The sequence below is a fragment of the Cyprinodon variegatus genome, unplaced genomic scaffold (genome assembly GCF_000732505.1).
Source record: "Cyprinodon variegatus isolate N-32 unplaced genomic scaffold, C_variegatus-1.0 Scaffold502, whole genome shotgun sequence".
NCBI classification, from domain to species: Eukaryota; Metazoa; Chordata; class Actinopteri; order Cyprinodontiformes; family Cyprinodontidae; genus Cyprinodon; species Cyprinodon variegatus.
Genome location: NW_015150955.1, coordinates 49,155 through 73,855, shown reverse-complemented (window position 1 = coordinate 73,855; position 24,701 = coordinate 49,155). Strand labels below are relative to the sequence as shown.

The following is a 24,701-nucleotide window of genomic DNA, read 5'->3' as shown; positions in this document are numbered from 1 at the left end:
ATTAGGTATTCGCGGGCAAATCCTGCTTTTGAAGCAGAGCTATGAGCCGATTTACAAGAACCTTGAGCACTGCGGATATGCAAACAAGGGAGTAGTTCTTCTTCCAGATTGACAAGTCTGACCAGCGCCATCTCTCGGTGCTCACTCCAACATGTGGTTTTTGGACGTGCAGTTTGAGCAAGTAGATCGTATCAGAGCGTCGGGCCGCACAGTGTGAGAAAATGCATTGTGAGCTGTGAACTCTTAAACCCTGCGATGCCATCGTACAGTTTGAGCTGTTATAATCCATTCAAAGTCCAGACCTAGATCCAATTGAGAATCTGTGGCATTCCTTGAAAGTTACTGTTCCCATATGCTCTCCATCCAGTTTGAGAAATGCATAAATAAGTTCCCAAATAAGTAGAGAAATGCACCCAAAGGATTTGCAGCTGTACTTGCAGGCAGGGTTGGGTCTACAAACTATTGAAGAAATACACATTTCTTCATTTTTTTTAGATGCATTTGAAAGCAGCATATCAGTTTACAAATATGGTCTACATGTTGTGGGCCTGGCACATAAAATCTTTAACTGTTTATAAATGCTTTTGCAAACCACTACTGCTTCTAAAGACTAATTAGATTCTGCTTTAATTTCCTTTAAATTATTTCATACTTAAAAGTAATAATAATTGGTGGACCTAGAGGAGAATTTATCTTATAAAAAGCTTCCTTTTAGCTCCCAGTTGGCGTCACCCCTTTTTCATCCTCCTCCTCCATTTTCTTCCTCTGAATTTTCCTCTCTTTTATCCTTTGCAGTTATTTTTTTCTCTGTCCTTTTTTTTTTTTACTCTCTTGCAAGGCCAGTCGCTTCACATCTCAAGGTTTCAAGGTTTCCTTTTATGCCTGAAGCGGCATTGTATTCTAATTACCAACAGTGCCTCCGGCTATGCTGTGGGCTACATGAAAAAATTAAAACATTATTACAATCCTACACCTGTCCACTGTTCTGCGGTCATAATGCCAAAAAATCCTAACCCTATATAGTGCATAGAAAGGTGGATTTTAAAGTCTGTGGGTCTCTAAAGATGCAAAACATGAAAACTGATCTCACAGCAGCATCCATGTAGAGCTGAAAAACATTTTTCTCTTTTTCTTCTCTTAGATGTTCACCCTTCTTCACCACTTCTAGCTCATTTTTCACAAGCCAACTTATCTTTGGCTGCCTTTCTCACACAGGTCCCCTTTAATTAATGAGAAGCAGCTGAAAAATGGTGGCCATTAGCAGCATTATGCTCCACAGCGGTGGTTGAATTTGAGTCTTTGAGACCAGGTGAGACTGCTCCTTCAGAAAAAAGACTGTTGGCTTAATATGCAATGACTTTAGTATCTTCTGCATTATCTTTGGCAACAACAAGCTGAATAAACATGGTGCCTGAGGCCATTTTTATCCTGCAAGTTCTTCCTCTAACGTAATTTGATTTTTTCTGAAAAGGGCTTCAGCTGGTTGCAATATGGATGTTTGAAACTCAGATCCAATTATGTCCGTGCGGATAGCCAAAGGTCCCAGTATGTCTGCAGTAAAAAGGATATGAGCTACTCTTCATTGCATTCTCTGTACAGAGTCAGGATTGTTGCTGGACATCCTTTTCTTCCAGACAGGGATTTTGCCCCAGTTTTTCCTCTGGCATGTGGAGTGACCTCACACTCCCTGCATGGGAAACATGGCAGCGATGCTGTGAAATGTCACGTTGGCACCCCTCACAAAGGCAGCGAGTTGCTGTGGGGTCTCATCCATGATGGTGGGAAACAAACTGGAACAAAAGTCACATTTAAAGGTCAGACCGCAACACTCATGAATACAGACCTGAGGGGCTGCATTCATTTTTAATATCAGAGGATTGCATTGGGATTGCTGTATATAGATTGAACGGGAAAAGGGGGAAAAATGACCACAGCACAACATGATATATTTGTTGCATCCTTGCAAAACATGAGGGTAAAAAATACAGTTTTTGATGAATGAATTGCATCATAAAACAATTAATCTAATAAAAAAATGGCTGTAATCTCACTGAAACATTTCACATTAGCATTTGAAAACAGGTTTGCCTAAAACATTCGCCTTGGTGTGCTCCTGCATCATGCAGGGATAATGCGGTTTGTGATCTTTCTTGGATTTCTCACCATCCAGGATTTTTCTTTACATTTTACCTCAGAGCAGAACGCTTTTAAAGTGAACAAATGGAAGGAGTACTGAGGAGGAATTTAACAATAGTGTGTTTAAAACAGAAGATGGAGAAACCTTTTTTGGATTATCCTCTATCTAACAGTTTATTAAGTTACAATTGTTTATTTGAAAATAAGAAAGTTAATTATCCAAATAGGGGAAAATGTATTTGTTTCAGTGACTAGATTGACGCACCTAGATTGGTGTCATTTTATTGAGAAAAAAGTATTAACTGTTCAATAAAAATGTGAAAGAAATCTAAAAGATGCTCTAAATAATAAACACTATAAAATAGTTCCATATAATATACGGACCAGGAACTCAGGAATAATGTTTTTGGAAAAGATTAGTTGAATGATGTGGATACCAGAACAGCTGACCTGTTCACCATGAGTAAAATTACTTGGGAATCTTATCAAAACAGAAACCGGTGAATTCTGAGATTTAGCAGAGGTTATGGGACCTTAAAAAAATAAAACAAAGCTGAATCAGAACTCAACCAAGAAATACAATGACAACTAAAAGGTTGTAGATAAAAAAAAAAAATAAAATAAAGTGTTCTAGGAACTTTTCTGGAACCTCTAAGGATGATTTCACAAAGCATAATTTTTCATAAAGTGAAGAAAATTATGGACAACATTTAGCATCCTCTTCAGAAGAAGGTTGAGTGTCTTCAGTCTTCAGAGTGGGTTGAACGTGCAAGTAACCCTTTAACATCTCACATCCAAAATGAGGAGTAGGACTGATGTCAGATGGTAGAAAACTACAGGAAGGGGGTAACATTGGCTCATGGGATGTCCTAACTTTTTTAGAACATGTTTTTATCTATTTTTTTTTATGTTTTATTAATCAAAACATCTTTCATAATTATTTCATTTGATATAGATATGTGCACATTAGTTTGAGAGAAATTAAACTTTATTGAGGTGATACTTTTTTCACATGGCGGCATGTTCCAACTATATGGACATGCTAAATAAAGTAAACACAGTAAAACATGTAATAGAAGTAAAGAATATTTTGTTCTTTATGCAGAAATTCATTCAATTAAAAAAGCTCACACTAAATAAATTAATTAAATCAAAGAAGCTGCACTAGATCAAATCTTGATGTATTAGTGATGGTTTGGACATTTTTTCTTAAACAATTTTCAATACAGTTTTATTATTCCTCAGTTAATTTGAATTAATTTGCTTTTTTAAAAATGTTCAGGAAGCGATGAATGTCATAGATTTATCAGTTCTCATCCTTGTGCTAATGGTTCACTTTGACGTTAATAGAAAGAATGCTTATTCTTGACATTTAATTATTAGTGGACTTTATTTTTGCATATCAGAATAGAGGGGGGCACAGGAAAGATGCATTGTACATTTTTACAAGCTCAAATCCTTTTTACACAATTCAAATTTTGATTGGTGCAGAACAAAAATGAGGAAACATTTATGTTTTTCCTTCCACATCACAATTGTTTACCGTTTGTGATGTAATAAAAATACATACATCTACATACAAAATACATCTTTACAAGGCACTGTATGTAGCGAGCATTTAACGGTGCAGATGTCATTCCCAGGGGTATGCAAAAAAAAAAAAATATCCCCCCAAAAAATAAAAAATACTAGCTACAGGAATCCACACCCGACTGCTGCAAGAATGACTGGTTACAAAGACACTGGGAGCTTCAGCCTTAATGTTTTAATGCGAATAGGTTGTTCTGCTTTTCAGGTGTAAACTGGAGTTTAATAAACCCATAACAAATACCATGTTTTTAAATTGAAAGATGCAACATTTGAATTTTTATTTTGTATTTTTCACTTTTTTAGAATTAATTGAACTCTTTTTACCTTTTAATTTGTTTGAATTTTTTTTTTTACTATTTTACATTTTTAATAATTATTTAGTTTGACATCTTCTTTCGTAATTTTAATCTGAATTAGAGCACCTGAAATGTACCTGAACACTGTTGAATAAATGAGAGAAAATATATTTTTTTAAACTAAGCAGACCAAGTTTTTTTATTTTATTTTATTACTGCATGTACAATATAATGTGCAACGCCCCCAAATTCCCTCTGTAATTAGAACACAAGTAAGTACATAGCACTTCAGATTATTTTATTATGCAATTTTCTATTTTAAAGCACTTGTGGTCTGAGACAATTTGTCATATCAGTGCATCAGTCTTTTTGTATTTTGTATTTATTTATGCCCAGATTTTCAGTTTAAATGAGGAAAAACCAAAGATTCTTGCATTTCATTGTGCTTGATTTCCTTAGACAAATGAAGTCAAAGACAGGATTTCAAATCTAAAACTATTAATTTATTCTCATCACTCACTTTGCTGTTTTTATTTCTTAAACCTGTCTGATTCTGTCCTTTTTCATGTAAAATCCTTGACAAAAAATAGCTTCAGTTGCTATAGTGGCTTCCATGGTATGATAGCACAGGCACAAAGAAAAATTTAAAGCAGAGTTTTGCAAAAAAAAACTGACAAAATAAGAGCTCTATGGGACTCCATTCTTGTTTTTTTTTGCCATATTTCTCTTACTGCAGTGTCAGTGTTTGACAAGAACTCACAGATAAATTATAAAAGTTTATGTGCAGTGGAGCTCATGTCCATTAGCAGACACAGATCAGGCTATCAGCAGGCTCTGCTGCTACATGAGCACACAGCTTTTGGCTCGGTCTTTCCTAATGGCAGGCGGGTCCCCGAGCATCTCAGTCCGAGGAGGCTGCTGTGAGGTCCGCTTGTTGGTGCGACGTGTGGTCACAGATTTGAGCTGAGGCCGATGGACGTTGAACACAGAGGCCAGCGTGGTGATGTGGAACACATCGCGGACGCTGTTTTCAGAATACTTCGAAGTGCACTCAGTATAGGCCACGGCGCCAATCTCCCTCGCCAAATTGGTGCCCTAAACACACAGAACATAAATATGTTACAAAACACAGATATACAGAAACTGAAACCTGGAAAAAAGAAAAAAACACAAAGAAGAAAAAGAACATAGGGAGGAATAAAAGTAGGAGTTATAAAAAAAAAAAAAGGACACAAGGATGGAAGGAAGGAGGGGATGAAGGAAAAGAGGAAAGGACGTAGGAGGTAGGAAAGGAGACATGAAAACCAAGGACACCACTAAGGAAGGACACAGATCAGAAAGAAGTACACAAGAAAAAAAAAAGGAAATGATAAACATGAGGAAGGAAAGAAGCAAGGAAATGAGAATAAAACGGAAGAGAAAGATGAAGGAAGTATAGTAGGAATAAAGGAGGGATAAAAACAGAAGTCAGGAAGAATGAAACACTATGAGAATATAGTCTAGAAGGATTCTGGAAAGCTACAATTTCCATAATCTTTTTCTTAAAACATTCCCAAACTTTTCAGGTCTTTAAAATCCCTAAATCAAATTCCAAAATTTTCAGAATCTTTAAGAAAGGCTAAATATTGATAGTTTCAGACATGCAATCCACCAGTATTCATTTATACACTTTGCTCGGTTTGTACAACTCCTTATGGTCACAAAGGGAAAACACAAACACAGCATCTTTAATCCCTGCACCATAAAATTGATAGTTGTGTTGATTTATTTCATATTAGATCATCCATGCATTGTTTGGTGGTTATGAGATTGTAATGTTTGGTCAAACAGAGAGAAAATCACATTGCAGTTGAACTAATAAAAGCCTGATAGCTTGTTTGAGGCGAAGGGGGAAAAAATCCCTACGGCAATAAAATATTTAAGGTTTTTGCAACCGTAAAACGGAAACATAATGCTCTGGTTAATAATGGTGGTGTTAAACACCACCTCACATTTAACTCCAAACGTTTTTATTATCAAGAGTAGGTCAACTTTTTTACAGGCTAGAGGCAGATTCTTTAAAGGGTTGCACTTTGTTTTAGGTGATAAGCGAACCTGTATTAGCATTAATTTCCACTGAGCAAACACTTTATAGAACAACCTTTTACTTTTCTTACAGCTGCAGGTATTTGGGGGTACAGCTTTGCAAATATGAAGGCAGAAATGTTTTTGTTCATTCTTTTTTTTTTTATTACATTACGCTTAGTTAGATTAGATGGAGACCATCTGTTGACAGCTAATTTCAAGTCTTGATATAGATTTGCAATTTAATATAAAGGCCCATTTTGATAGGACTGTTCCAGTCCTTACATATCCTCTGTCTTAGCCCCAGTCTCAAAACCTTTGCAGCCATGAAAGATTTTCTTTTTTCAGTTGCCCTGTATTTAAGCTCAGTCTATCTTCCAATTTAATAAAACCAGCTGAAGTAACAGGATGTTTTCACACTTGGGATGGCATGTTTAGAGTTGGTTTTCCAACAGAGAATGTTGCTTTAGTGCAGAAATATCTAATTTAGTCCCCACCTAAACACATCACCTCCTTCCTTATTTATTCATTTAATACAGGAACCCAATTCCCCTTTAATTAGCAAATAGTATTTGTAAACAGCAGATTTCACATGCGGACTAATTTCCATCTACTTGTTCCTTTGCAAATTGAAATTTGCATATACATAATGCACTTAGCATATACGTAATGTTGATAAATATTGCGATGCTGACATCAATTGCTGCATTTTCCTCTTTCCTTTCTGTCTCATTGTGGATTGCTGTGGACCTTTAGCATTTAGGGGAATGTCATTGGTGTGCAGAGTAAGCATCTGCTGCAGTGAGACTCTTAACTAATTGTTCCAATTAACATTTGGAAAATAACAGCCAAAAACTACTGCACTCTCATTTTTAATATGAATATTCCTCACAGTTATATCTAAATGATGGTATATTTGTGATATGCTGTACAGTCTACTGCTTTAGAAACACCCAATATATAGAGTGCACAGCTAGTTGACATGTCAGTGGTTTGTGCCACCTGAGCTGTGAGTCCAGAGTTACCATGGGCCTATTTTTTTTCGTTCATCTTCACGTTTGTCCTTCCAGTTTAAGCAGAAGGCTGGTTTGTAAGACAGCCATTTGCTTTCCGTAAAAAAAAAAAATTATTGAAGAGAAAATTGTTAGATGTTTGGATGAAGTTTTATAACCTAAACCTGCTTTTAGCTTCCCGGCTAACCTGACCTGTCTGCTGGGTAGAGATTCTTGCTTGAGTAAAATTTTGGCTCTACCTGCCACTGGTTTTCCTGATGCTGCCTAATAATCTCTACCAAACCTCTTAAAATACAATTAGATTTTATTTAGGCGAATACAAGTAAAGGGGGCTGAATACCTGAGCAAACAACGCACTTTAGATTTTTATCTTTAAAAAAAAACTTTGTTTTTCTTATAAAACTCTAACTTTCTCTGTCATGGTTTGTCAGATAAAACCCCAAATACAGCAACATTGGATTTCTGATAGAAATGTGTTAAAATGGTGAAAAGAAAAGTCAAATTAATTCCAGTTGTGTTTCTTTTCTTTTTTTTTTTCTTTATGCATTTGTTCCCTAAAGAATCCTTTAACGTATACATTTTGGCTCTTAATGTTATGATCTTACATTTTGGACTTTTTGGTGCTGTTTAAGTTTTCAATTTGGTTCTCAGCTATGCTTTATTTTATGCTATTCTATGTTTTTGTAAAGATTTATATCATTTTTTTAAATATATATATTTTAATCTTCCCTGTTATTCTGTTTTCAGCATTTTTGGTATCATTTATTCCTTGGTCTAGTTTTAGTGATAGTTATTCTTTTTCTTATGTTTAGCTTATGTTTTCCATGGCTTCAGTGATATCTGTCCCTTCTCTTATCCTCTAGTTTTACATGGTTATTCCTTATTTTGCAGTTAGTTTTATTCTCCTTTAGCCTTTTCTATTTACCTTTAGATCATGTTGTTTCCACTGGTTATTCTTTGTTGTCCTTTCCTTTCCCCTTAGCTCCTTCTAGTTACTTCTGTCTACACCTGCTCCCTATCAGCTAATTAGTCCTCCCATTGTTCTGTTTCCCATATATACAACTCCTGTTCAGTTAGTCATTTGTTGAGTTTGAGTTCATGAGCTGCATCCTCCGAAGGCCAGATTCATTGGCCGGTTATGTCATAGCGAAGAGCCAAGGTCTGTTCGGACTCCTCGTTATGCAGCCGATAAATGCATCCCCTTTTTTTGCCCGTTTAGGGCAAATATACACCGTATGTATCCTACGTAGCCTTGGATATCCTGTGATTCATTGTGAGTTAAAGCAAGCTGGCTGCTCTGTGCTCAAAGAAAAAAGGTAAATGGCGCCAAACAGTGGGGAATACTGTAAGAGCAGTTTAATATAATACCACTATGAGAATAGTTCTGTCTGAAATTAATGAAAGTAGCTTTTTAAATGGTTATTGGGTCAGATATGTGGCAGATAATATTTGTATTATTGAAATGTTTTATCTGTTCCTGTGCAAATGGATTTGGTTGACATTTAAGCACAGTTTCGAATATCTTTGTAGTTTTTGGGTTATGGATGTGTGATTTGCGTGGCCCGGTTTGTTGGGTATTCTGGTTAGTTTTTTTGGCGCCTGGAGCTGTTGTTCGGCCTTTTTTATCTATCTTTTGCGTGCTTTGTTTGTTCATTCTCGGGTTTGCTGCGTGAGTATATGTGAGGTGCATGTTACGTGCTGCTGTCCTTGTTTCTCTGAGTCTGTACTCTGTGTTTCTCCTTTTTTTCTTGGTCTTCGCCTGTTGTGGTCCATGTTGTGTGTTTGGTTTTATATTGCAGCTTTTGAACTTTATCTCACCCATTGCTGGATCATGATGGGGAAGATTTTCAGTCATAAAAAAGATTCTCAGTCGAAAAAAAGAAAATTAAAACAATCCACTGGACTCTGTTACCAAATTTGAAGACGTTTCGCTTCCCATCCAGGAAGATTTTTCAATTCAAATGAAGCAAAACATCTTCAGATTTGGAAACAGAGTCCAGTGTATTGTTTTAATTTCTATTGCTGGATCCTAGTAATTCCTTTGGATTATTCTTCTGTGTCTCCAAGTTTTTGATTCTGGTGTTATCTTTTTCTCGATTCCGGACTATGGATTCTGTATTTTTACATATTCTTTTATGTAAAATTTTGCAAGAAACCATTTCTGACTCTTCAGCATTTGGGTCCATAACAATATCAACCAACCTTGACAATTAGGACAACATAAGTGCATATTGATATAACATCAAGTCAAAACATTTGACCCAATTTCCTTCCAGATTTTGGAGACCAGAGCTGCATTTTGTCAAGAATGTTGTTTATCCAATTTAACTCCATGTATCATATAAATCTGTTAATATTAATGAAATAATAATAAACTTTCCGTTATAGCAGCTACAATTCTAGAAGATGTGATTTTTTTTTTTTGGTGTAATCTTAAAGCTGGAGTTCAGCTCATCGATTTCACAGAGCAGATCTGAAGTGCTCGACTCACCAAACTGAGCAAGCAAAGGTCCTTTATTTTTGTTTAGTGAGAAAAAAAATAATTAGTTGACAAAAGGCTGCCAAGATGTGTGATTTCACATTTACATGGAAATAGGCAATTAAAATTCACGTACGCCGCTGATCATTGCTCCGAGACGAAAACAAAACAATTGCTTTATCACACAACTGCTGTTTGTCTCCGTTTTTGTTCGATTCCAGCTCCTTCTATACTCGCTGAGTTTCTATATTTATGAAAGTTATGATGCGGAGCAAATACCACTCTTCAAATTAATTTTCAGAAGTTTTGGTTTGTGTACACTAGGGATGAAAGTAATTGCTCCTATTTGTTACTTTCCTCACAATTTTGGAAGTAAATCTGTGATAAAGGTGGTAATTGATTGTGGGTTTAATATTAGATGTAATAAAGAAGCTGAATATAACCAGACGCTGTTCAGGTTGTAATAAATAAATAAGTTGGGGTGCTGCACTCACCTGCTCGTGGGTAACGGGGATCTGTCTCTGTTTGGAAAGCTCTCTCATGACGCTGACGTCTGTCCTCATGTCCAGCTTGCAGCCAACCAAAACCACTTTGGCATTCGGGCAGAACTCCTTCTTCTCAGCTTGCCACTGTGTGCCAGATAGGAAAACATAAATCAGTGCACTCACCTTAAAAGGCGAATCAGTTATCCACTTTGGTTGGCATTTTATAGAAATATAATTCTAATTTGCTTGAACTCGTTTTCTAGATACTAGCCAGAAAAGTGTTTAATTTCAACAGCAACTGTTAAATTACATTAAAATGCAAATTTTTTACCTTAGAATTTGACAAAAATAAATTAGTTAATAAGAACAATTGAAATGTGTTCACTTGCAAACATAGAAAAGACACAAAGGACATGTTGAGGATATATAATATTTAAGCTCTTGGAGTAGCTTTAGTGCCATTTACACTACCTTTCTGAAATCGTGCCTAGAATGGTCTGAGCAAGGTACCCAAGATAACTGTAAACTGAGTGTAAATGGAACTGGGCCGTTCCAGACCCAAACGAACCGCCCTAAATCTAGTACTAGTTCAACAGTAGGGCTTTGTATGGTTCATCTGTGGCTCGGTTCTCTGATAACAAAGAGTGCCTGAGCAGAATGCGTCATCTCCTATTTACAGTCAGCTGACTCTTTTTGCAGGTTTTCAGGCTTGTCCTGCTTGCAATTCACAGATCTCTTTACCTGTTCACAACACAAACTTCTTCTCAGCCTATTAACAATAAATGGCATCAAAAGAGTGACCTGGGATGGTGCCTAGACCAAGGCTCTCAATATATTATTATCCAAGCTATGTGCCACTTTAAAACTGGTGCAATCTCTCTGTTAGCACCCTCCTCTGTATATTTAAATCTACATGTTTTTTCATCACACTATGATGCGTTTTAAAATCCTTTTTTGCAGAGGAGAAGTTTATGCAAGTAGCTATTTTCCATGTTACCGTTTCCTTATTCATAAAGATGATCTCATATCTGTCTTACTTGAATTTCTTGTTTATCCATTTTGATGAGTGGCTTAGACAAATATGCACCTGAGTCACATCATATTTATACCTCTAAAAAAAAAAAAGCCACTCTGATCAACAACAACAAAAAAGCAATGTTTGCTTAAATTAATCAGTTTTTATGACTAAATAAATTTAATAAAATTAAAGTTTGATTTTTTCCTTTCAGTGTTATGCTTCTATGATAAAAGACACATTAATTTTAAGGCCTTTTCCACACCTTTTTCTCAAGGGAGATGATATATAATTTTTACTGTAAATGTACTGCAGCAGTTTTGTTTTCAAATCTTGCCAACAGTCATGAGATTTGAAGACAAAGATGGACAACACTCATTACAGACTACAGACATGACTTTAGCTATTAGACGCTTCTCATCCATCTTTCTCTCAGAGACTCCTTTCAGTATCTTCCCACACTGAGGCAGAGGGAGCATTCTGATCACTGCTGCTCTATTTGTTTTGCCTTACAAAGACGTCTTCTTTTCTCCTGTATGCCCGGCTGCTGCTGTTGTTGTTACAGGTCCTGTGTGCAACTGGTGAAACGCAGCCGTTCACATGAGTCACAAAGGGCCCATGGGAAGAGCAGCTTATTGTCTGTTTTACTGTTAAGAACTGGTGCATAAAGGAGCGTCAGAATGCGAGCTGCTGGAGCAGAGAGTCTGGTTCATCAAAGGGACAACATGAAGCTTTGTTTTGCAGTTCAGTCTAAAAATACAAGCGTGAACAAGGATGGTGCAAAATAAAAACATGCAAAAACCAGTTATGCAAAGGTGTAGATAAAAGAAAGCTGCAACAGATTAACATTAATGGGTTTAGTCACTGGTTAAAGACAGAATAGCTACCGGTACTAGTAGCTAAGAGTTTTAAACTGAAAGATATTTGTTTGGTTCACTTGAAAAGAATCATGTCTTGCAAAACTAACACAAACAACTATAATTTCTAACAAAAAATAAATAAAAAATCTAAAAAAAGATATAAAATCTATTTAAACTTTTTTTTACTTCCTTTTTTGTACACTTCATGTTGTTTATTTTACAGTTATTGTAGTTATTTGTAGTTATTTGAGAGAAAAACACTTTGGTTTTAAAACAAAACTTAAATTATAATTTTACCTTAAATACAGTACATGGTACAGATGCTGTTATGAGCAAGAAATGCATGTAGATTTATGAAATAATGCTTTTTAAAAGTGTTTGCAGGATTTTAAAATTAATTAGCTTGGGTAGCAAACACATTAATGTTGTTATTTATTAGTTCTTTCTTTTCAGACTATTTTTTTACTACTTTAAAGTTGTTGCTATTTTCAAATTTTTTGTCTTTTTACTTATTTTGTTTAGTTTTTTTGTTATTTTGTTTTTTATACATGTATTTCTGTCTCCTGCCTAGATCTTTCAGAGCTTGTGATAGAAACCTTGCAAAGACAAATGTAGGTGATGCAAATCCATGTCTTTAAGCAGCCTGCCCAAGACAGAAGCAAACTAAGCACCTGCTTAGGGCATATACAGAAAGGGGTCTATAACAGTTGTTAACTTCAATCAAACACACTTAAAAACGATTAAGGCCTTATCATGCCGTATCAACAAAGGCTGTACTTTTTTTTAGCGTTATTTTTATTCATTTGATATGTTGATGTTAAATCAGATAAAAGCAAAAACATCATTACTGCCTTAAGATGTTCTTAAACTTAGCAGCAAATATATTTTTTTTCTTTCCTTTCAAAGAGGATATCTTTTTTTTTTTTAACCACTCCAATTACATTTCTTATAAATTCTTATTTTTTGTTAGCCTTTAGAAATTTACAAGATTTCTGAAGTACTAGAAACTGCTTATTATATGTCAATACTTATCCAACTCCTTAATAACAGCAAAGCAAAATAAAGAAAAGTGCAAATTACAGTATGGGGCATCTTGCGATGAGAGACTAAGAAGAGAGCATGTACATAAATGTATCATTCACAAAGGTTGAAGTGTCAAAAAGAGGATGGAAGCTGTTTTTTTTTTTTATTTTAGGTTAGTTGAGACATATAAAGACACTCTAAAATGCAAGATAGAGACTTCTGAACAGACTGAGAATGGAGGCACACAAAAGAGAGCGATAAAAGGAGTAAGGAAAGCTCTGAAAGAAAATTGGTGTGTGCAAACACTGATTTGTGGGAACGCTGTCAGAGAAAGTCGAACAGAAATGTATTTGCGGATGAAAGCAGACGGAGAGTAAGGCCAAAGCAAACCTGACAAAGGAGACACCAGATATCGCATCAAAACCAATGCAAACCCAAATCATTCAAATCTTTCACTTTGACTTTTTATCTTTTGAACTAAACACTCAACATGACACTTTTGCATTATGTGTATGCATTTTAAATGTGCTTATTCATCACCATTTACTAAGGTCATTTAGTCAGGTCAGGGATAATGCTAAAGTGGACCCCTGTAGATGTGGGAATGTGCCCTCAATGAAAAACAACTGTTTTGTTTTGGTTCGACGATCTCACTGACGAATGATGGCAGGAATGCTTGAGGCTGAAAGCACATCAATCACCGTGCACCAACTAAACTAAAAACAGTTGGCGGTAAGAAAACACAAAGGTTTTAAATTCAGCACCCTCGCTTTAATCATTTTTTATATCTTACATTTTCATTTCATGCTTTTACTGTTTATCTACCTCATCCTGTTTGATTTTAAAATGTAGCAAAAAAGCAACACATGGTATCATATTGCAGCTACTAAATTATTTATAGTAGAGCTAAAGTGCATTTACTAGTTTTACACATTGAATTTTAAGTTAATTAATTATTCAATGTACTGAATATTAGTTGTAAAACAAAACTTGCTGTCCTCATGATCCCAGTCTGTATGTCCCAATTGGAGGTAACTTGAAGCCAATTTCCGTGTCATTGCTTTGCATTGGAAATAGATTGCAGACACATTAGCATGCTATTTGCAGCATGCAGTGAACATAACTCATGCTACTAGAATTATAATTTCTATGTTGGCACATTTTGGCGTAAAGTGTTGAGACTGGATTTTGATTAACTACTAGTTTCAATTCTGATGACATAATACGATACGAGTGGAAGGTGTTCCAACAAGGACAAAACTTCAGACAGAATAGAAGGCAGAGATTTCTTCTTTGTCAACCTAAAGTTTGGTTTGTGTGTTGAAATCATCCATAGAGTGTTTTTAAATGTTTTTTTTTTCTGTCTATATTTCATTTAAGAATAAGAAACACAATGCAAGTTAAGCTTCTCTTAGTGCATTTATTTTTACTGTGTAGCTTATTTTCTAGAATGTAATTGTCAAAATACTCTGATTCCTCTGTTTCAATAAGGAGTTTGCATTTTGGGGCTCCTGAAGTGAAAGCAGCTGTTTGAACATCAACAGTGGCTCCTAATTACTTTTGCTGAAATAGAATACCAACTTTAACTTTAGATATAAATACAATAAAAAAGGAAGTAACATTTCAGTTTTTATTATAAAATCATTGCACTGAATTTACACAAGATAATACTAAAATTAAAATATTATTTTTATTTTGCCAATTTTTTCACCCATTAGGCAGGAAACTGTAAGGGATTTTTACCATAATTTTCCACAGATATCAATATTGCAGAAAAATGTGTGCTTCCACTTTTGCCAACGACATATTTTCTTTGTTTAAAACCCATCTGTATTTTTTTTTTTTTTTTTTTTTTTATAAATGACAATTTTCTTATAGTAGATTATTATCAAACAGTAAAAGTTCTTTTCTCTCTAAATGTCATAGAACATCTGTGGGTCTAAACAAGTTTCATTTAACGGGACTCATGGTACAAATTGGTCTTTGGATAATGAGGGATGCAGACCCCTGGTGTAGACTAAACATCCTCATGAATGATTTATGACTAGTGCAGGGTCTAAGTCCAGTACTAAAGAGCTGCCTTTCTGCAACTTTTAATGCATATCCTCTCTAACACGCCTAAACCAAATTAGTGGATTGTTATCAGGCCTCTATGGACCTGAATGACAGTTGATGAGGGAACAAAGCCTTTTGGCTGATTTTAAATTGTGAAAACTGTAGATCCAAGCTAAGAATCCTTTACTTTTCACTGGTTTGACAATAAGAACGCTATTGAGGATAGAAAAATAAACTTCTAAATCCAGACCACCTTTAAGCTTATGGACATCACATCATCACACGATGGACACCCACATGAATGATGCAAATCCAATCGGGACTACAGCCATTCAGAAAAAAAATGCAAAGAACAAAATCAAAGAATTTTAGTAAACAGCTCACACTCTACCCCAAAATATGAAGGTAAGGGCATTTGCATGTGACACAAAGAGAACAGGTGAAGAGCTAAAGTACTTTTGTTCAACTCTGAAAAGTCTTTAGCCTTGGCGGACATTCCAATGCAAACTGAGCTAATGATAGGAAGCATCCTGCTTCCTCTTCCTACCTCCTTCCTTACTGCCAGGACTTATCAGACATCCCTCAACATGACAACCACTGAAACCCTTTTGGTTTAGGGGATAGTGTCCTTACCAATTTTCCCAATTCGGATGGACCATCCTGATTCGGCTGTGCCTCAGAGAGGATTACTATAGTACAGAAACTCTCCGGGAAAGACGCACATGGACTAGCCTGATTTATTGTCATTTAGAGTCTGCTGGGTGCTACACTGCACACCGTTAACATTCATTTGAAAGGGATGTCTTATACACAATCCCAGCTGTAGGAAGATTTAATGCACAATGATATTGTAGCCGACCTAAATTACTGTGGCTTAATTTATGAGCTTGAAAATTCATATTTGTTCATTTCTATATTATTTCACCTTATTTCAATCTTTTCTCTAAATTTCAAATGCCACCTTAAATATAAACTCACATCAGGGATTGAAATCTAGTCATACTTAAAGATGTTTAAGGAACTGATTTGAGATCTGTTTTGTTCAAAGATTAGAATCTACACTAGTAACACATTGCTCATCATTTTTAATGCACCCAAACCCTAAGTGAACATTTTTACTACTAGGGTTTGTACAATATAAATGATTTAATGGGATACAAAAAGACAGAAAGCAAACTATCAGTTTATCAGAGCATGCCAGGAGCTATTTTTCAGCAAGAGGTCAAAGTTGATGGGAGAACAAGTATTTACTTTAAAGTAATTCAGAGGGGATTTCTTGGTTGTTGTTTTTTTTTATTTATTCTGCTTTTTATAAATGAAATGCAGAATTATAAAAACAGTTTATACAGGGTGAGATAATAGACTTGCCAGTTGCTATATTTTTTTTTTTAAACAGAGTTTAAATTAGCTGTGCAACAGTCAAAGTATATGCGGAAACCTTAAAACAAAACATGGATCTTAGTAAACGAAGCCTAAAACAAACGTACTGTCCTGAACCACGATAGGCTTCTAAGAACAAGTGTGTCTTCAAAAAGCATGGGCGCTAATCTACCAGAGGTTTGACTATGCAAAAACACTTTGATAGCACACACAAAGCTGATCTACCTACCAGGTGTGCATACAGTTTGTACCTCTAAATGTAATGTCTTAATGTAATTTATAAGAGTGTGTCCCTTCATAAATATACCTAACATATATTGGTGACCAGACTATGTAACACACTGAGAGGAATATATGCAAATGTGATGCAAAACTACCCATGAAACATTAAGCTATATCCTGTGAAGGGACGGGCAAAGGTCATTTCCTCTGTTGATGATTTTAGGGTAACTGTAGTCTTTGAAAAAAGACTGAAAACATTTATTTTTTCCAGGTTCAGTGTTTTACTTTTTTTTTTTTTTTTACCAGTACTTTGTGATACATAGATACCTCCCAATTCCATACGCTTAAACCAATCTGCTCTCCAAAAACTCCAGTAAACCAGTGAACACTTTTGCTCCTGTTATCAATTGTGCAGGCAATCTTAGTGGATAAAATGCAAAGCACCCACTAATTGCATATGCAATATTTTATTTCCAGTAGCGCTTTAGTGCTCCTTATGCGAGATCCTTGTGAATCAGTTCCTTGGTGTTATGGTTTTAAGTAATAAATAAAAAAATAAAAACAGTTTTTTTTTCTCAATAAAAAAAATCAAAAAAGATAACACTAGGAAAGAAAAGAAAAAATAATAATGACCAGAACTGAACAAAGACACAAATATAAACGAATAACTAAAAACCCAAATAATGAGGAACATAATGCATCATTACTCATTTACACTTCAGCAAGAAATGACGCACTGACCTTTTTTACCACGCTGTCCAAGCTATCCGGACTGCTGATGTCAAAGCAGATGAGCACAGCGTCCGAGTCGGGATACGCTAATGGCCGCACATTGTCATAGTAGGCTGAACCTGAGGGGTCAAAAAGACATTTCCAGATGGGTTATGTTTGGTTTTATTAGTCTAGTGGAAATTCAAGCAGTTGGACACTTTCAGAGGAACACATTTGATTAGATGAATCCAGTCACTCCAGGAGGGGACTATAACTGGATGTGATTTATTGCCTCTCAAACAGATGTGTGACAGGGATATAGTGAGCAGCTTGAACAATGTGTCACCTGGTATTTGGCACCTTTTTATACCAGTGGCCCAGACTGAATTGGCTTCTGTGACGGGGGCAAGGGGACACATTCCGATCCAGAGAGGACGACGTTCCCTTCGCATTTTTCCCCACTGACAGCACTAAGTGTCTTTGTTACCAAACTCATTGCTTTGTGAAGTCAACAAAAACATGTTCAGCAGAATGTCCCCATGGAACCCGACTGAAAGCAACTCCTACACAAAAATGTGAGTTTAAAGTTTCACTTGAAGCGACAGATTGATTTATGGTAAAATGACATTTGAATATTTGGATTCCATATGCAGATCTCTAGATTTCGTATTTCTTAAGAGAACTTATGTGCTTGTCTTTACCCTCATGTCTAGTTTGGTATAATTCATGTTTGTTAAATTAATTCTTAAATGTATGTATAAAGCCTCAAAAAACTATTGAACCCCACCTTCCAGAAACTTCAATGTTTTTAATTGGCCTTGGTAGGATTTTATTCGACAGTCTATCACAAAGTAGCTCATTATCGTGAAATAAATTAATTGATGAATAGTTTTCATAGGTTTTAGAGGGTAAACTCTATAAAAATTGGCATGCAATATCCTACTGCCCTTTTGGTCGAAGCAGAATAAAATTCTCCAATTTAAATTTAGTCCAACTGAACTCTGTAGAACTGTAGAAAGGATGCATAAGAAATGGAGCACAAACTGTAAAGTCATACAGTCAAAAGGAAAACATAACTAGTTTAAAAAAGGATTTAACAGACAACTAGAATAACAGAATCAGAGGAATGTAGACCACAAACTTGAACTTCCTGTTTTTCCCCCTCTGTTTTATTCTTTAAGTTGTTTGTGAATAAATCAGACATCCACATATCATAGAGCTCTAGCAGATCTAAGAAAGGTTCATCAACAATTAGGATGCATTAATCCTGGGGTGTCCAAAATTTGGCCCAGGGATTATTTGTGGGCCTCTGGGTAATATTAAGTGGTCCTTAATCACAACTCCATGCAGAAAGACCTCAGGCTTGGAATCGAACCCGGAAACCTTCTTACTGCAAGGCAGCAGAGCTAGCCACTGCTACACCATGGAGCTCTCAAAGGCAACATTTCAAAGGAAATGTTAGGGTGCATAGTACAGTTTTTTTTAATCAACCACGGTTAATTTTGGGGATTTATTTTCAATTATTTGACTGTAGATAGGAAAACAGAAATTCAAGGACTTGACCTGAAAAGCAAAGGTGAGATCCCCGATTTATCAAATTAAAACTAATCCATATAGATAACAACATAACCATAAAATCCAAAGACGGTCAACCTTAAATAATCATCTGCTGATCTTTTCTCTTTTAACTGGGTGAACCTGCAAGAGCCTTTTTATGTTTTGCATCTATAATAACCTCTTTTACGCATAAATTTGTTTGTTTTTAGAAAAATATTCCCTGTTTGTTGTTGAGCTTATCAACAAAAACAATTAATAAAGAAAACTGTTCAAAGTGCTTGTTCGCATTTCTGGGCCTCTTAGCAAGAGGTGCATTAATCAGTTCATGTTCTTTTTAAAGATTTCTAAAAAAAAAAAAATAAAAGTAGAGCATGATTTTTTTTCTGTTTAATAAAACAGTTGTTCTATTTTTCTTAACACATAGCATCACTAGTTCTCTCTACGTTCTGTGGAACATCAGCTAGAAAAAATAAAATCCTTTTGCTCAAAATCCTTTCAGACTTTTATCCCACAGTTACTGAGTTACTGAGTCAAAATTATAATGTTCCCTCTTCCCTCTGACTCATTAAAAGCCATTTTCTCCTCTGTGTTTTTGACAGTGTGATAAAATGCCCAGAGGTCTCTGTAGAGTCCCTTAAACACACACACACACGCAGTCCTGCTCCTTTATGGAGACTTTGCATTGATTTCCATTCATTTTACAATCAGTCGTGTTTCCTATACCAGGGCCTTACCCTAACCCCAGCCATAATAAACACATAACTAACCCTAAACTTAATTCACAGGCTAGTCTTAAACCAAACCTCCAACCAAGAAAGTTTTCCTTATGCCCTAGTAAGTTCCCAAAAAGTAGCATACTCATGGGAAATTGCTGCAGAAAAAAAGGGCCTAGGGAAAATTGGCCTATCACTAGGTAACAAATACAGAGGCTCTGGCAGCAGTAGTTTAGCTTCCCACTATCAGACCCACATCAGCTTTAATCAAACACAAGTAAATATTTTTTTTCTCATCATCTGTGCCTTTAAAAAATCTTTCTCAATTTGCTGCAAGTGTTTTCTTTTTGTTTTTTTCCAGAATCCTAGCCCTTTCCTTTCCTGCAGCAGTTTTCCGGTGGCACATATGTGGATCAAATAGGTAATAAAAATACAATGCAATAAAAAAAAAAGAAATCCAAACAGTGCAATCTTCGATGTATTATGGGATACACTCATCTGGGCAGAAGGATTGGACACTGCAAAAGAAGTAATCTGCAGAACTGCTGAGTTGGTATTTTTCCAATAAGTCCTAACCTATATAGGCCACAGCTAAGAAGAGAAATGTCTTCTATTCAGGTCTAACCATAAGAGCTTGTGCAGACTATTGCTCAACAACAAATAGTTTATTTTGTTTTGCACCTTAGAGGAAGATTATGAAACAGAGAGATCTAACTTATATCCTATTCATCACAGGATATTCACTTCAGTGATTCAGAAGGTGGATTTAATCGAACAATATGCTGTTGGAAGTTTATTGTCTATACATAAAGGAAAAAAATCATAAAAATAATGGCAGGAAGGGCTGTTTAAAAAAAACGATTAACAGTTAACATTATCTAGACTCAGACAAGATAATCTCTGTTGGAGAGATGAATTTCACCTGGTGATTAGTTAATCAGAAATGTGCAGAATTAAAGAAAGGCATAATCCCAAAAGAGCTTGAAATACTGAGGTTGAGCAAATCGCATGTGCAAACTTGTTTTCCTTTTAGAGACAATATCAGAAAGAACAGCAGAGTAAATTAAGAGTAAATGTTTTGCCTAGCATGTCAGCTGCAGGATTGTATTGGTTTTAAAATATCACTTACAGGCTATTAGGATGAAACATCCGAGACTGTTCACACGCTCATAAAGATACATCTGTATTCTCTTTTTGCTGACACATACAAGAAGTACCATATAGCAGATCTAGGCTTAGGAATATTATTCTTATTGACTAGAAAAGTGTTATATAAATTCAATCTATGCAGTATCTAACAGCAAGATTTACATTTACATCAAGCTTAGGGTATAATATATATATATATCTATCCATCCATCCATTTTCTGTCATGCTTAATCCCAGTGGGGTCGCGAGGGATGCTGGTGCCTATCTCCAGCTTTCTATGGGCAAGAGGCGGGGTACACCCTGGACAGGTCGCCAGTCCATTGCAGGGAGAAACAACCATTCACGCGCACACTCACACCTAAGGAGAATTTTAGAGAAGCCAATTATACACATATATATATATATATATATATATATATATATATATATATGTTGTCTATAAACGTTTTGCTGCAAAAATTCACAATCGAAGATTGTCCTGCAAAATAAAACGTTGATGACCAAGACTGGGGTCCCCCAAAACTTGTGGAAATGGACTTCAGGAATAGTTAAAATTCTGAATTTCTATGAGTCCGTCAAAAGAACTAGGCTACATCACTTGGTTTACAGGGTGCAGAGACCAGAAGGGTCATAGAAAAGGTAAATGGAGAGGATAAAGTAAAAAGGATTAAATGATAGGTGAATGAAGTGTGTTTTTTAAATATCCATTCAGAAATACAATCATAAAACAAATTTTCTAATTGCAGTATAAATTAATGAATACATCTTACAAGTCCTCTCTAATAATTAAATCTAAAATGTGCAATTGGAAGATTCTTTTCAAGCTGGATTTCTGATTGTATGATTTAAATGTTCAATTTGGATGTTTTTCTTTTTTAGTGACTGGATAATATTGACTGATCTGGTGGGAGCTAGTCTGTTACCTGCTAACTGTTAAGAAGCCATCTATGCCACATGCTGTGGTGTGTCATGTGAGCAGTTTAGCCTATTTGATTAAGTAGGCTATGCACATCAAGCACTAGAGCAGCTGGAAGTATTGGCTTAAATAATCATAGAAAGTCACAACATTTTCAGGCTTTTTTTGTCTGTTTTCAGTCAAACAAATAAAAAAATTGGACCTGAAGCCCTAAAGATCCAATAACAGTTGAGCTTTTGTTATTGAGCTTTGCACATCTATCTTTCTTTATTCTGTCTCAATTTCTATCTGACTTCCAATATAAGCTGCGTGCTTTATTTGAATAACACATTTTAACTGTAAATTAAAAGTTTGTTTATTCTAGTGAAATTCTGTGAATTTCCTTTTTTACACATTTAGAAAATGTCATAATTTTTGTATATATATACATATTCACATTAACGTATGAATACATTTCAATAAATATATCAAGTTAGTTACCAGAGATGCAGTATAGTAAACAAGACACATTTAGTGTTTATATTGTGGTTCAGCCTCAGTTCCTGAGGTATAATTTGATAACGGGTTCGACTTGTCATCAATGAATAAATTCACATAAGCTCAGTGGGAGTGAGTGCCTCTGGGTTCCATGGTGTCTTCTAAGCCTTGTTCAGGGATGGAGGTGCAGCTAATGTGTATTGATCGGGGATCCTTTCTGAAATCCTCTAGCTGTAGTTTGATGCCCCTCCAGGGAGGATTCCTGCTGTTTTAGCACGGTCAGTCCATCTGTCTCTGTCTAAAACTCTCTGATCAAATTCATAAAGACACAGGAGAGCTGGTTGTTTTTCCATGTCTCAAAGATCAATATGAGCCAATACATCAGCATCCACTTCAGGGTTTCAAGTACATACCGTAATGGCAGCATGCTTTGCTGTTAAAGCAGAAAAAATTTAGCTTAAAAACAATCAGGTATGGCAATAATAATATACAAGAATATAATATTATGATGTCTAGTTACTGCCATGAAGCAGAATCTCCATAGTGTGACTTCTCATGAGGTGTGTACCATGCTTTTTATGTTTATGACTTATAATAAGCAGATTTTCCTTTGTCTGATTTATTTGGTAGAGATTTCAGCCTGAGTGAAGGAGGGGGACTAACAGTCCATGATAAAAGCCTTGTTTTCTATATAAAATCTCCCCATTTTTGGCCCACAGCATTGAAATAATTGAGAAAAAAATAGTAATAATCCAGAAAACTGTAGAATTCCAGAAATTAGTTTCTTGCCCTTTTTTAAACCTGCAAAACAACAACCTTAAAAACGATCAATATATGAATGTAAAGATCAAAGCTAACTAAGATAGTTGCATCATCTGGTCATGCAACACCATCACCTTTGACTTGAAGTAAATATTTACTTGGAAAGTAATTATTACAGTTTATTTATTTATTTTACATTGTAAGATATTTCAAATTTTAGGTATAGTGTAAATTAACAGTTCCAAAAACATATTTTCAAATAAAACTTTAAATGTAAATTAGACTTGGTGAAATTTACATTTTATTTCTTTCAGTTTAGAGATGCAAATTTCTTTTTGGTTGCACAACCTACTTATTGCATCAAATAATAAACTATAAAAGATTTTTTTTTTCATGCTTTTTTTTTTTATCTGTGCTTCCAATAAAACAAAATAGTGCCCAGAAGAATTTTGTGCAGAACCACCATAGATTGTTTGTGCAGGAAAGCGTCATTAATACTCACCTGTGTCACTTTTGTCCATCATCTTTTATCAAGACAAAATGAATTGCATCTGCCTTTCAAATCATATTTATCCCAGTTCAGGTCTTTCTTTTTCCCTGAAAACAAATGCATTTTCTGCTTCATATTAGAACAATTGTTGATGCCATCCTTAGAAGTCATAACAACACAGTCACAAAGTGATGCCTTACATACCAACTAAAGACAGCTTACAAACTAAACCTGGCTCAGTCAGTACAAATGTGGTTTTAAAATCAATTCAGCTCTCTTCTCTTTGTTGCCAATGTAAAGAAAACAAATTTATAAGCAATCTTTTATTACCACAGCAATCAGACATTCCTGGCTTTTTAAATTGAATTGAATTTCTTCCATGAAACAAAGTCATCCTCAGTAAGACTGGAAAAACGTCACAACAGGTTCTTTGGATTCTTTGGCCTCCTTTGGCTTCTGTTCTAGCTAAACAGCCACCTTAGAGGCAGCGTGGGAACTGTAGGCCTATATGCATGGAAAATTACCGGTAGAGGCAGAAAATAGTGTCTCCACCCAATGTATAGCTGATAAACAATTCAAAACCAACCTTTCTGTTTTAGTCTTTAATCCTTGCAGTCCTCTGACATAAAAAGATTCAAATAGTTTTGCTATGATGTAACTTGGAGATGCTAAACTTGATTGATAACATAGAATTGTTTTCATTTATATTTAAGTGAAACTTGTACAATCAGTTCTGGCTACAAAATCCATTTTTTAATGGTGTAAACTGCTGTGAAAATTAAATTTTTTTTACAGAGCAATTTGATTTGGATTTACGACCACAGTTAAAGGCAAATCATTTAGTTATCAAACCTTGGTCAATTAACAGGCAATTAATGTAATAAAAATTATAATCACCTACTGTAAATTGGGTTTGTTGGTGACATTTTGATTTTATTTGTTCGAACATCTGATTGTTTTAACAGGGTATGTCCCAATTCAGCAGCTGCATCCTTCAAAGGCCATATTTATAAGCCGATTACATCATCACGCTGCGACGATGTCCCAATTCACCACTCCATCCAACAGATGTGTCATTATGGTTCCTGATTTGAAGGAGATGCCTTAAGTACCACCATTTCCCATGATTCTTTGCAGCTCGAAACTGATTGCTCAAATTTTGGCATTAATGGTGATGGGCAAAATTGTGATTAGAAATTGACATTTTAGGGTTTCTGTGACCCAAAATCGATTTAAAAATATTTTTTTTTTACATGAGAATGTAGCTTATTCAAATATCTGCTGTTTTTCAACTTTTCACTTAATTTC

The 24,701-nt window shown here is 35.4% G+C and overlaps 1 protein-coding gene across 1 annotated transcript in view; it reads right to left on the bottom strand.

Annotated features, from left to right (window-relative positions):
• Positions 1-4,095: 4,095 nt before the first annotated feature.
• LOC107094705 (rho-related GTP-binding protein RhoN-like) overlaps positions 4,096-24,701 on the bottom strand; it is a 38,122-nt gene continuing 17,516 nt past the window's right edge. Inside the window, exons 3-5 of the mRNA XM_015390494.1 lie at positions 17,360-17,469; positions 10,073-10,207; positions 4,096-5,117 (exon numbers count right to left, since the gene is read on the bottom strand). Of these exons, the coding sequence (XP_015245980.1) occupies positions 4,863-5,117; positions 10,073-10,207; positions 17,360-17,469 (500 nt within the window). The 3' untranslated portion in view covers positions 4,096-4,862. The remainder of the gene's footprint in view (positions 5,118-10,072; positions 10,208-17,359; positions 17,470-24,701) is intronic.